The 13390-nt window shown below is 42.6% G+C and overlaps 1 protein-coding gene across 6 annotated transcripts in view; it reads right to left on the bottom strand.

Moving 5' to 3' along the window:
* The window catches only part of LOC109868753 (cAMP-specific 3',5'-cyclic phosphodiesterase 4D-like), a 411106-nt gene that overhangs the window by 96978 nt on the left and 300738 nt on the right, over positions 1-13390 (bottom strand). The window contains exon 1 of one of the 6 annotated variants that reach the window (XM_031802507.1): positions 11292-11472. The exons of 4 other annotated variants lie outside the window; for them this stretch is intronic. In XM_031802507.1, coding sequence (XP_031658367.1) covers positions 11292-11437 — 146 coding nt within the window. In that variant the 5' untranslated portion in view covers positions 11438-11472. Of the gene's footprint in view, positions 1-6660; positions 9766-11291; positions 11473-13390 lie in introns of those variants that run through there. One more of the 6 variants, XM_031802502.1, reaches the window with a different exon arrangement.

Genomic DNA, 13390 nt, shown 5'->3' on the forward strand with positions numbered 1-13390 from the left:
AGAAAGAGAGAGAGAGAGAGAGAGAGAGAGAGAGACAAGAGAGAGAGAGAGAGAGAGAGAGAGAGAAAGAGAGAGAGAGAGGAGAGAGACGAGAGAGAGAGAGAGAGAGAGAGAGAGAGAGAGAGAAAGAGAAAGAGAGAGAGAAAAGGATAGAGAAAAAAAGAGAAAGGGGAGAGAAAGAGAAAGAGAGAGAGAAGAGAGAGAGAAGAGAGAAAGAGAACAAGGAAGAGAGAAAAGGAAGGATAGAGAAAAAAAAGAGAAAGAAGAAAGAGAAAGAGGGAGGAGAGAGAGAGGAGAGGAATGATAGAAAGAAAGAGAGAAGAAAAAAGAGAATTGAGAAAAAAAATAGAGAGAGAGATGAGGAGAAAGAGAAGGAGAGGGTTAAAGAAAAATAAAAGAGAGAGAAAATAGAAAATAGAGAGATAGAGAGAGACCTCACTTGCTTTGGCAATGTTAACACATGTTTCCCATGCCAATAAAGCCCTTGAATTGAATTGAATTGAGAGAGGTAAAAAATAGAGAGAAAGAGATTGAGAAAAAAATAGAAAGAGAGAGAGAGAGAAAGAGAAAGGAGAAAAAAGGAAAGAAAGGGAGAGAGAGAGAAAAAAGAGACAGAGAAAAAGAGAGAGAGAGAACCAATGTGGTAACCAGCACTCAAACCATAAATAGAGATAATTTTTTACAAAGGGATGTCAGGTCGGTTGGACAGATCTGCCTTGTGGGTTTGTTGTGAAGCGTAAAGTCTGTTTCCATCCTTTACTATGAGCAGGGGGATGGGTGACTGCATGGGTAACTGTACTGTGTGTCGCTCTGTGACGTGGTACTGTAGAAAGGGTGGCTTTTGTCTGTGGGTCTCGATTAGAGTGCACACAGTACGTGACATTACTTCAGGGTATAAGATGATGCACTCGATCCACTAATATGCAGTTACTACATGCAATCATTGTATTATATGATATGATTTGAAAAATATTTAAAATAAAATATGTAATGTTTCATTAATATCAGGTGGGAATTGGATCATGTACTCCCAGCACAACATGGAATATGCACAATATTCCCAGCACAACATCAAATTATTTCAGAAATGTCTAATTAATTGATAGAAATGCTTAATTTCTTCAAATGTCATACACTCAGAGTGAGGGGACACAGTATAGCCTGATAGCACATCTCTTCTGTTGTGAAATGCACAAAACATGAAAATGAGGCCCTCTTGTGGTAAAATAAGGAAATATATAACTACTTGAAACACTGAATTATGGCATTCTCCCAATGAAGCCATTAAGACTACAACAGCACAGAATTTAAGCCTCACTCCTAACATTAATCTCAATGTGATCCTAACATTCTCCTGCTCTAGGTCGGCCTACATGCACCTCTTGCCTACACTAGCTTCACTGTTGGTGCTTGGACATGCTTGGAGTCTTTTTACTTTTAGACTATATCACAAAAAAATTATTAGATAAAAAATGAACATCACATCGTCATATCATCTTGCCTCAGCAGGAGGTAAAAGACGGCTCTGACATCCATAGAATTACAAGGAAAGCCATCATAACACTCTAGATCAGTGGACACCAACCTTTTTATGAGTCAAGATGACTTTCTCAGTCAAAAAGTAAGCGGAGATCTACCGCTCAAGAATTACAAGGAAAGCCATCATAACACTCTAGATCAGTGGACACCAACCTTTTTATGAGTCAAGATGACTTTCTCAGTCAAAAAGTAAGCGGAGATCTACCGCTCAGATCATTATTTTACTTGACTTAAAGCTGCAATATGTCACTTTTTGTGCGAACTGACCAAATTGACATAGAAATGTGAGTTATAGATCTGTCATTCTAATTGAAAGCAAGTCTAAGAAGTGGTAGATATGTTCTATGTGCACTATTTCTATGCTTCCCATTCTTAAATAGATTTTACTTTTTTTTTTACTTTCGGTTTTGTACACCAGCTTCAAACAGCTGCAAATACAATCTTTTTGGTTATTGAACATTTATTTCACAGCAGTTCAGATGGTACAATGATTGTCTACACTATGTATTGCTTGTTTGGTCACATAAACTGAAATTAGACAAACTACTAGAATTTTAGCAACTAAGACATTGTTGTGAGGTTTGAGAAGGGTGCAAGTGCGGCCCACAATTTGGGGCGTGCCTGCAAGTGGGCATTCCTGCATGTGGGCGTTCCTGATACTTCTATTGGTCCATTTTTAAGTTAGGACAGGTGGGAGGTGGGGGTGCTTCAATACAGTAGGTGTTAATGCACAATAACGCTGGATGCCAGCCGCCAATAAACCCCACATAAGAAGGGGCAGGGACGACAATGGTAGCTAGGAGTACACCAGTAGACAGTGTCCTTCCCCCCCATCTGTTGGGAACTGTTTTCCAGCAGTTCTGTTAACAACGGCGAGGGCAGGTGTTCGGCAGGCAGGAGCGAAGGACAGGCAGGGGCGGGGGTGACGCTGTGTGCTAGCTAAATGGCAAGCTTGCTAGCACACGGTGTTGTTAGCTATAAAGCTAGCTAGTACCCAGTGTCGTTACCTATAAAGCTAGCTAGTACACAGTGTCGTTAACTATAAAACTAGCTAGTACACAGTGTCGCTAACTATAAAGCTAGCTAGTACACAGTGTAGTTAACTATAAAGCTAGCTAGCACACAGTGTCATTAACTATAAAGCTAGCTAGCACACAGTGTCGTTAACTATCAAGCTAGCTAGTACACAGTATCGTTAACTATAAAACTAGCTAGTACACAGTGTCGCTAACTATAAAGCTAGCTAGTACACATTGTCGCTAACTATAAAGCTAGCTAGTACACAGTGTCGCTAACTATAAAGCTAGCTAGTACACAGTGTCGCTAACTATAAAGCTAGCAAGTACACAGTGTTGGCCTAGCCTCCCGTCTGCTATGCTAGCGGGAGGCCCCGAATTGCTGCTTGCAGTTGCACACTATTGATTTGGTAAATCATTATGAAACCAGTTCCACAAATAGTTTCTCACCACAAAATAAAGGAAGTTCCACTGATGAACACTCAATGAGTAAAAACAGCACACTATAGATGTCCTCTTTATGGCAATATCAGACGTTTTATACAACTTGAAAATATGGCGTAGGCCATCAACATGTTTTATGGTGGTTTAGTCTGGGTTCTTTCGTTTTGCACATACTGCAACAATTTATTTTATGCTAAGCAAATGTTGAATTTAAATGTTTCAGGACTTTACGAAGGACATGCAATTTATGCTCTTATGATCCTGTGAGCACTGTTATTCAAACCCTACATCAATGAAATGATGGTGGGAAGGATGGAAAGACAGTTGGGTCAGACAATCTTCTCTTTCCCACTATCACGCCACCACATATACTTCTGCTTTTCACACTCTCCAAATGAGAACATGTGCTCTTAGCCTCTTACAGTAACTAGAAGATTTTGACGTTGTGGCATTTTCAGACAGCTTGCAACAGCTCCGGGTTGGTTAAAGTTTCCAGTTTGAAACCAGCCTAATCTTTCTGTGGAAGTATGACCAATGCCTTCACACTACCATTGAAACCTTTATCACGAAACACTATCACAAATCATGTAACCACAACTGAGTGTAGTACTAATACAGTGCATTCGGAAAGTATTCAGACCCCTTGACTTTTTCCACAATTTGTTACGTTACAGCCTTAGTCTAAAATGGATTTAAAAAATGTTTTTCTTCAACCAATCTACACACAATACCCCATAATGACAAAGCAAAAACAGGTTTTCTAATATTTTGCAAATGAATTAAAACATAAATAAATGAAATACCTTATATACGTAAGCATTCAGACCCTTTGCTATGAGACTCGAAATTGAGCTCAGGTGCATCCTGTTTCCATTGATCATCCTCAAGATGTTTCTACAACTTGATTGGAGTCCATCTGTGGTAAATTCAATTGATTGGACATGAGTTGGAAAGGCATACACTTGTCTATATAAGGTCCCACAGTTGACACAGTGCATGTCAGAGCAAAAACCAAGCCATGAGGTCGAAGGAATTGTCCGCAGAGCTCCGAGACAGGATTGTGTTGAGGCACAGATCTGGTAAAGGGTACCAAAAATGTCTGCAGCATTGAAGGTCCCCAAGAACACAGTGGCCTCCATCATTCTTAAACTGAAGAAGTTCGGAACCACCAAGACTCTTCCTAGACCTGGCTGCCTGGCCTGGCAAAACTGAGCAATCGGGGGAGAAGCGCCTTGGTCAGGGAGGTGACCATGAACCCTATGGTCACTCTGACAGTGTTCCAGAATTCCTCTGTGGAGATGAGAGAACCTTCCAGAAGGACAACCGTCTCTGCAGCACTCCGCCAATCAGGTCTTTATGATAGAGTGGCCAGACAGAAGCCACTCCTCAGTAAAAGACACATGACAGGCTGCTTGGAGTTTGCCAAAAGGCACCTAAGGATTCTCACACCATGAGAAACAAGATTCTCTAGTCAAGATTAAACTCTTTGGCCTGAATGCCAAGCGTCACATCTGGAGGAAACCAGGCACCACTCATCACCTGGCCAATACCATCCCTACTTGTGAAGCATGGTGGTGGCAGCATCATGCTTTGGAGATGTTTTTCAGCGTCAGGGACTGGGAGACTAGTCAGAATCGAGGGTAAGATGAACAGAGCAAAGTACAGTAAGATCCTTGATGAGAACCTGCTCCAGAGCGCTCAGGACCTCATACTGGGGCGAAGGTTCACCTTCCAATAGGACAACAACCCTAAGCACACAACCAAGACAACACAGGAGTGGCTTCGGGACAAGTCTCTGAATGCACTTGAGTGGCCCAGCCAGAGCCCGGATTGAACCCGATCAAACATCTCTGGAGAGACCTGAAAATAGATGTGCAGCGACGCTCCCCATCCAACCTGACTGAGCTTGAGAGGATCTGCAGAGAAGAATTGGAGAACCTCCCCAAATACAGGTGTGCCAAGCTTGTAGCATCATACCCAATAAGACTTGAGGTTGTAATCACTGCCAAAGGTGCTTCAACAAAGTACTGAGTAAAGGGTCTGAATACTTATGTTAATGTATTATTTCAGTTTTAAATTTTTAATACATCTGCAAAAAATTCTAATGGTGTATTGGTGTAGATTGATGAGGAATGTTAGAATAAGGCTGTAACGTAATAAAATGTGGAAAAAGTCAAGGGATCTGTATACACCGTATATTTGCAGCTTTTCCCACAAGGCATCATCAAACACATTTGCTCCGTTGGTTGCAGGATGATGCCAACAATGCCATAGAGTTGAGACTGCAATCGCTATCAGCACTACTCCCTACCTGCAAGTTGCTCAGTTAAAAAAGACACTCTGATCTGATTGCATCACACAGCCTACAGTATGGCCATTTAGTAGACACTTTAATGCTAAGCAGCTTGGACCGTTTTGTTGGTGGAAAATGTACTCAATTGTCATACTTGAGTAAGAGTAAAGGTGCCTTTATAGCAAATGACTCAAGTAATAGTGAAAGTCACTCAGTAAAATACTACCTGACTAAAAGTCTTCAAGTATTTGGTTTTATGGATGGCACAATTATTCTATTTTGTTTTTTTTTACAGATAGTGGTTTTCTTGGTAGTTCTTTCAGAAGTGCATTTGATACTGTATATACAGCATTATGTTCCACAGACACCCTGTTGTTAAGCCCCTCCATCGGGGGACACCCTGTTGTTAAGCCCCTCCATAGGGGGACACCCTGTTGTTAAGCCCTTCCATAGGGGGAGACCCTGTTAAGTTCCTCCATTCCTCCACACAGCACAGATCTGGGACCAGGTCCAACCCACTAAGTCAGTGTTTCCCAATCCTGGTCGAGGGAATCCAAATGGGTTCACATTTAGTTTTTGCACTCTAGCACTAACACACCCGATTCAACTAGTCTCATCATCAAGCCTTTGTTAATTTGAATCAGGTGTGTTAGTGGTTTTGATACATGGCAAATCTGTACACACCCCTTTGGGTCTCCAGGACCAGAACTAGGATTAGAAAACACTGTACTAAGACATTGAACAATCACTGTTAGATATGATCTGCCGATAAACACACTGCAACGTCATGTACCATAACCCTCTGTATGGTTCACCTGAATGTCATGAAGTGCTGTAGTAAGCGGTTGTTAGGACAGCGCGTGACCTAAGAGCTCACCTCACTAAGCTGTACAATACCAGAGCTTAGGAAGTGGAGAAGCTGAGAACAGCATTTGGCAACGACATGAGGTACATAATCAGAGAAGCTAGGACTGTGTTCTGTCAATGCAAGCTATCGCTAAAACCCCTGTCCCCATCACAACAGCAGTGATATGGGGACTTTCACAAGCAATTTCCACTGTTATGAGAGACAAACACCAGTTTAAGATAAACCACCAAATGTATTCTGTTAAAACAAAGAGCACCAAGGAGAGGCACAGCAACACAATTACACCTGTATAATTTCAGAAGCCTCCCCACTGCTTTACTTGACTCTAGTCAACGTATTTGACATGGACAATGCACATGAATCAATACTCCTAAATGTGCCCCCCCCCCAAAAAAAACATATTGTTTTCCTCTGCAGCCTATAACTGACTAGATCGAGCACTGTGCGCTTCGCAATAAATAAAAAAATACCTGGTAACCCCCGGCAACAAGGGGTCCTACCTGTAAGATTTGAGAAAGCGTTTTCGCTTGGTGCCTCGGCCTGAGACCTGGTCAGGGGCCACAGGATTCCAGGGGCACAGTCCAGAGGTCCAGAATGTGTGGTCCAGGGGTTCCATGACAGACCTCTGGAAGCGACACTGCAGGGGGAGGCTGAGTGTGTGTCAGAATACAAGGCTGCTGAATGACTAATTCTGTTGCATTTCCTGGACAGGCTCGAAAAATGCCTAAAGCTCTCTCGCTTTTTTTCTTGCTCTCTCTCTCTTTCTCTCTGTCCCTCTCTCTCTCTACATCTCTCTCTCTCTCTCTGTCTTGCTCTCTCTCACTCTCTGTAACCGGACTCTCCTTCTTTTGCCTGTGGTGCAAAGGCCCTAGTGCCCTACTTCCTTCATAAGCTCATTAGTGAATGAACTCACTGCAGGGCTTGCCTTGGCCTCACTGCCATGTAATGTGGTAGCAGGCAGCAGAGAATACAGCATTAAACTAGGCCTGGCTGTAATGCGGTAGCAGCAGAGTATAGGAGAGATCACCATGGTGTCACAATAGCGAACAAGTTTAGTTATGGGTGGCAAAAGTTGCGTTCTGTGCATGGTTGTGCTCAGTATTTACAAATCAGTAATCGCATATGGTAGTTGACAGTACGGTAAGGAGCAGGCAAAATCAACTTTTCAATAACATGAATCATTGTAAACGGTGCAGTGCTATTTCATGGTATAATCTCTAAATTATCCAGCAGATGACAGTAGTGAGCCACTACCTTAATTGCCTGCCCATGTGAGGTTAGTGTGCCAAGTCCAAAACTGTTTGTTTGCAATAAACAACAAGTAATAATATCATACCCCGTGTGAAGGACATCACAGGCAAGCAATAATATAGTCTTTTAAACAGAGATGGTTATTTTCTGTGTAAAACATAACTCTCAAATTGCGATGATTACATGTCGACATGTAGGCTACGGCTTATGCCAGACACTTTCTGATAACCTCGTAGCCTAACCTCAACTGAGCAACTCGGGCAGGCTATAGAACCATCATTAGCATCGGGTAAGGAAATATTTGTGTGCTGTTGTATCTTCCAAGCCAGTTTATTAATTGAAAATTAGGGTTGTCTTTGCTTGCTAACATTATATGACTTACATCTGCATTCATCCATGCGTGCCGGCAAGATAGCCAATACGCTCCCACTGGTGGTCATTCGGTGTTCAAACAAGATAGCAGAAAAATGACGAGACCATAACTGGACCTCAGATGGTTAGTCGGAGGCTACAGATGGGCTTTGTAGCTAGTTAGCATAACCTCCAAACTGGTAAGCAACAAGATAGCAGAAAAATGACGAGACCATAACTGGACCTCAGATGGTTAGTCGGAGGCTACAGATGGGCTTTGTAGCTAGTTAGCATAACCTCCAAACTGGTAAGCAACAAGATAGCAGAAAAATGACGAGACCATAACTGGACCTCAGATGGTTAGTCGGAGGCTACAGATGGGCTTTGTAGCTAGTTAGCATAACCTCCAAACTGGTAAGCAACAAGATAGCAGAAAAATGACGAGACCATAACTGGACCTCAGATGGTTAGTCGGAGGCTACAGATGGGCTTTGTAGCTAGTTAGCATAACCTCCAAACTGGTAAGCAACAAGATAGCAGAAAAATGACGAGACCATAACTGGACCTCAGATGGTTAGTCGGAGGCTACAGATGGGCTTTGTAGCTAGTTAGCATAACCTCCAAACTGGTAAGCAACAAGATAGCAGAAAAATGACGAGACCATAACTGGACCTCAGATGGTTAGTCGGAGGCTACAGATGGGCTTTGTAGCTAGTTAGCATAACCTCCAAACTGGTAAGCAACAAGATAGCAGAAAAATGACGAGACCATAACTGGACCTCAGATGGTTAGTCGGAGGCTACAGATGGGCTTTGTAGCTAGTTAGCATAACCTCCAAACTGGTAAGCAACAAGATAGCAGAAAAATGACGAGACCATAACTGGACCTCAGATGGTTAGTCGGAGGCTACAGATGGGCTTTGTAGCTAGTTAGCATAACCTCCAAACTGGTAAGCAACAAGATAGCAGAAAAATGACGAGACCATAACTGGACCTCAGATGGTTAGTCGGAGGCTACAGATGGGCTTTGTAGCTAGTTAGCATAACCTCCAAACTGGTAAGCAACAAGATAGCAGAAAAATGACGAGACCATAACTGGACCTCAGATGGTTAGTCGGAGGCTACAGATGGGCTTTGTAGCTAGTTAGCATAACCTCCAAACTGGTTCTGATGTAACAAGTAAGCAGCAATGTAAATAGTCTGGGTAGCCATTTGATTAGATGTTCAGGAGTCTTATGGCTTGGGGGTAGAAGCTGTTTAGAGGCCTCTTGGACCTAGACTTTCCGACGCTTGCAACCCGGAACTACCAGAACGGCTTTGTTTACATACATTATGATTTGGTTTATACAATAGTAAACTAGACTTTACTGTAATGTGATAGCAGCAGAGTATAGAGCCTAAAACTAGGCCAACTGCAATGTGGTAGCAGGCAGCAGAGCATACAGTACAGTATTAAACTAAGCCTAACTGATAGTGCTGTAGTACAGTTCCTCTCCTTTGACATGCATGCTTAAGTGTCAATCCCTTAATTTTTCATCTCTCTTTTATCTTGTTCACGCCAAACAAACCGGTATCCATGCAACTACACAAATTGAATTAGTTAGAAGAAATTAAGTCTTCTGTTATGGACACTCAAATTAGAGGAGTTCCATTGCATTCACAGAGTGTTCAAGATGTGTGTTGAAAGTTCATACACAGTATTTCTGTACTGTTGAACTATTCTTGAACTGAGAAAGGCCAGGAGGTGATTGTTCTCTTCCGTATCGTTCCCTCTCTCTCTCTCACACCATTCAGAAATACGTAGCTTTCCTAAGGGGCTTAATTTACGCTGTTGCTCTTGTGGAACTTTGTTTTACAAGCTGTAAAACAGAAAGAATATACAGATGTAACCCAAACCTGACATGAGAAGATGCTTGTGGAAAGGACAACCGCTTCCCCCTGATCACCTCCAGCCCATAGAGACTCGAACTCAGTCCCCTCTGCTTTGCAAAAGCACGTAACCGCCCTTTCCGAAGCATTCAAACTCATCCCGCTTCAATAGTGCAAAGGGGTGGTACTTCAGGTTGAGGACTGATATTCCTGAGCATCCCCAAAAAGTCCCCAAACTGGTACTGAAGAGTTACAGGATGTGCAGGTTTTTGTTCCATCCCAGCAATAACACACCTAAGGGGATGTGTTAGGGGAGGGTCGATGTGCCTTTGAGCAAGGCACTTAATTCTAATTGCTCCAGGTGTCGCCGTCAATAATGGCTGATCCCTGGCCGTTACCCCACTGTCTGAGGGTATCTCAGAGGGAGTGAAATATGCAAAAAAACAAATGTCCAATTCACACATGCGTATAATAAACACGTGTACATGTGTTAAATGTCAGCACCGACCTTATTAAAAACCTGACTTCTCATCAACACCGTGTTTAGTTTCATGAGATTTGTCAGAGCTAAAGCCTACCAACCCTGTAGATGTTTAGGACCAGGACTGGTTCCCAGGGACCACTAATGTAGGTTATATAGCCACACGGGCACATTGGTCAGTTGGTCAGTAGTAGCCTTTTGGTCAAGGGTTCTCTCAAGTCCCCATCATTCCTCTTCAGTCTATTTAATGTCTTGTTAGAGGCAAGGCTTCCTTCCTCATAGCCAGGCTAGCGCATTTGGCTGAAAGCAGCTGACACTGAACAACTCTTGTGGTGCTAAGCCTTTTAGGACACAGCAGAACTGAAGCGTGAGATTACACTTGGCATTTGAAAGGAAGGTAAGAGAGATTTTTCTAACAGGCAACTCAGTCAGGGAGATAGACGGGAAATATATGAATCCTTAAAGGGTTATGTCGAGGTTAGATGATGTCATATAAGTCTAAAATAATGTGATCAACGTCTGGTACGTTGCAGCGGATGACACACAGAACACACCACGAGGAACAATATTTATGCCGATTATTATGTGTCATGGAAAAATAGAGGTCCACAATGTGAGATGAGAATATTGCGTCTAATATAGGTTACTGTGGGTGACTACAGATGTAGGATCTTAATTTTAACACCCTGTTACAGGATAACTTTCCTGCCTTGCAGGAAATGTAAAACTTGTAGTATATTTGAGGTTTAAAAAGGCTTCTGACGTTTGTAATTTCAGACTTGATTTTCCCTTAGCAAAAAAGTATCAACCCCAACAAAAATGTCCATTAATTATAATCCACATAATACTGTACTTCACAGTAGGCCTACATAGGGCCTACATAGCCAGAAACACTATCAGAACAGAAGGAATAATCTATGTAAAGACCTTGCAACAAGCTAATAAGTAAATGTAGTTAAGGAGTACTCGTTGTTGTACCTACATTTTGGTTGTTCTTTCAACAACAACAAAAATGAATTTCCAGAGATAAATACTACATGATTACTAGGTAGTACATATACATAACATTCCCTTATACAGTAATCCCCCCAAAATACTGTAGGTAGCTGTAAAAGGTTGCTACCACTCCTATCTTAAACTCTTTTACAACAACAAACAAACAGGCGCTCAGAGGGCATACCATCTCTTCTTTGGCTTAATGTCAATTGGCTTGTTGGTTGCGAATGGCGAGCCGTTGGATGGTGAGCCATTGGTGGGAGGGTGTGTGTGGCGCTGTCTGGATGTCCTCTCCAGAGACAGGAGCTCACAGCTAGCCGGCAGACTCATCTTCAGAGAGATCTCGTAATGCTCAAGTCTTTCAATAAACCAGAACTCGCAATACACCAGACCTCTCAATACTCAACTAGCACCTTGATAACTCGCTATATAGGCTAACTCTCAGATTGAGTCATTTAGCATTTTGCTAATACCTCGCTCACGCTACTCATTTTCTAGGCTAACTTAAATGCACAGACTTGACAAGCAGGTGGTTGCCATCTTCACTCAATATGCTCCTACTGCTGAAGGGTAGGCTGCTAGCACCTTGTTAGCGCCACAGCTCCACTCAATATTTACCAACAAGTGCAGAGGCGTGGGCTAATGTCCAATAGTTGTTATCCAATAAAGGTGGGAGGCCCAGGTAAGGTGACACCCCCCCCCCCCACCCCTGAGTGACCTCATCCATACAGATCAGGGATCCTGGTGCTGCTGTCTATCTCATTCTGCCCATGGAGCGAAGCCTCTGGAAACTTCTGGGGACAATCTGGCAACCCTGACCGAACCCTTACCTGTCCCCCACCAGATGGAGAGGTAATACTGATGTGTCCTTATTCAACAGCACAAACAAAAACATGATCTTGTATGACAGCTAGTGGTAAACCAGGTTAGCACTTAAAGGCACAATCAAGCACCACTAGGACTAACCAGCTGTAAAACACAAGACCAAGTCTATCAATCCAAGCATGCAACCGACAGGAAAATGTGTGTGTGTGTCTGTGTTTAACAGCAGAAAAGGTCTAGCCCCTTGCATACACTGGACTGTAGGAAACGCATCCTGTTGTGGCCGGCTCACTCAAATGCTTTAATAACTCATTCTACCTGCTCTTATCATTGCCATTGAAAACCACAGGCCCATTCAATATGACTAATGTTTACTTCAGCCACGAGACAGGCAGACTGGCCTCCATTGTGTGGCCTACTGTACCTAAACAGAGTCAATGTGCACTAGTACAGAATCATAACATTTACATAATGTGGGTTATTGTGATATTGAGGACACATACAGTATTATCCATGGATGGCTATATAGTGCCATAGTAACCCACCATGTGTATCATTGTACTTCAAGGCAACCTCCTATAGTCAAATTATATGATTCCGGACAAATCAATCAAAGTGCATATCACTTTTTATATTTGTCACAAAGTGCTTAACGGCAATGAACTTATGCCCCAAAGAGCCAAGGCAATAATAGAAGAAGAAACTCACTGCCATGGGAAGTCGTACTGAGAGGAGCCCAAGCTCAGCTGGCTATCTACAGGATGTGAGGATTGCACATCAACCAATATGAGTCAAGGTGCAGCCAAAAATCATAGCAACATCAAGAAAAATAGGTGCAACACTCCCCCGATAGCAAAAAATCTATTTAGTTCTGGTTAAAAACATGACCTTTTAGCCTAAAAGGCTTGATGTATTTCAAATGTTTGTTATCGAGTCAGAGCTGTGCACCTATCTTTTAATTGATATGACATGTGTCCTGATTTTCACGACAGACAGATGTCCTCAAAGGCATTGTGAGTGCTGGTGGGTGGTTTGGGTGTTGTGTGACATGCTGGTGGATGTCACAGAGGTCTCTCTGACTATTCATCTGTCATGTAATAGAGACCTATGAGTCATTCACCTGGCTGACTGGAAAGCCAGTACACCAGTCCACTGACCCCATCCACTGACCCCATCTACCTCAGGTTAAACTCAGATCCTTCATTTTTAACTATGGGTTGCATTTTTGTAGTAGTGCAAAATAATTGTGCAAAGTGCAAAAAATACTGTAAACCTTAGGGATGTAACGATTCACCGGTTTGTATTGGTCCTCGATTCAAATGTTTAAGATACAAGTGCAACGGTCTGCGGACCCCAAATGGATCCAAATGTACTGTAGCGTGCATCGGTCAGAAAATCAATTCAAACGTTACGAATAGCCAGTTCACAAAAACAATGTGCTCATATTATAGGGTGTCAGGG

Source organism: Oncorhynchus kisutch, linkage group LG23 (genome assembly GCF_002021735.2).
Source record: "Oncorhynchus kisutch isolate 150728-3 linkage group LG23, Okis_V2, whole genome shotgun sequence".
NCBI classification, from domain to species: domain Eukaryota; kingdom Metazoa; phylum Chordata; class Actinopteri; order Salmoniformes; family Salmonidae; genus Oncorhynchus; species Oncorhynchus kisutch.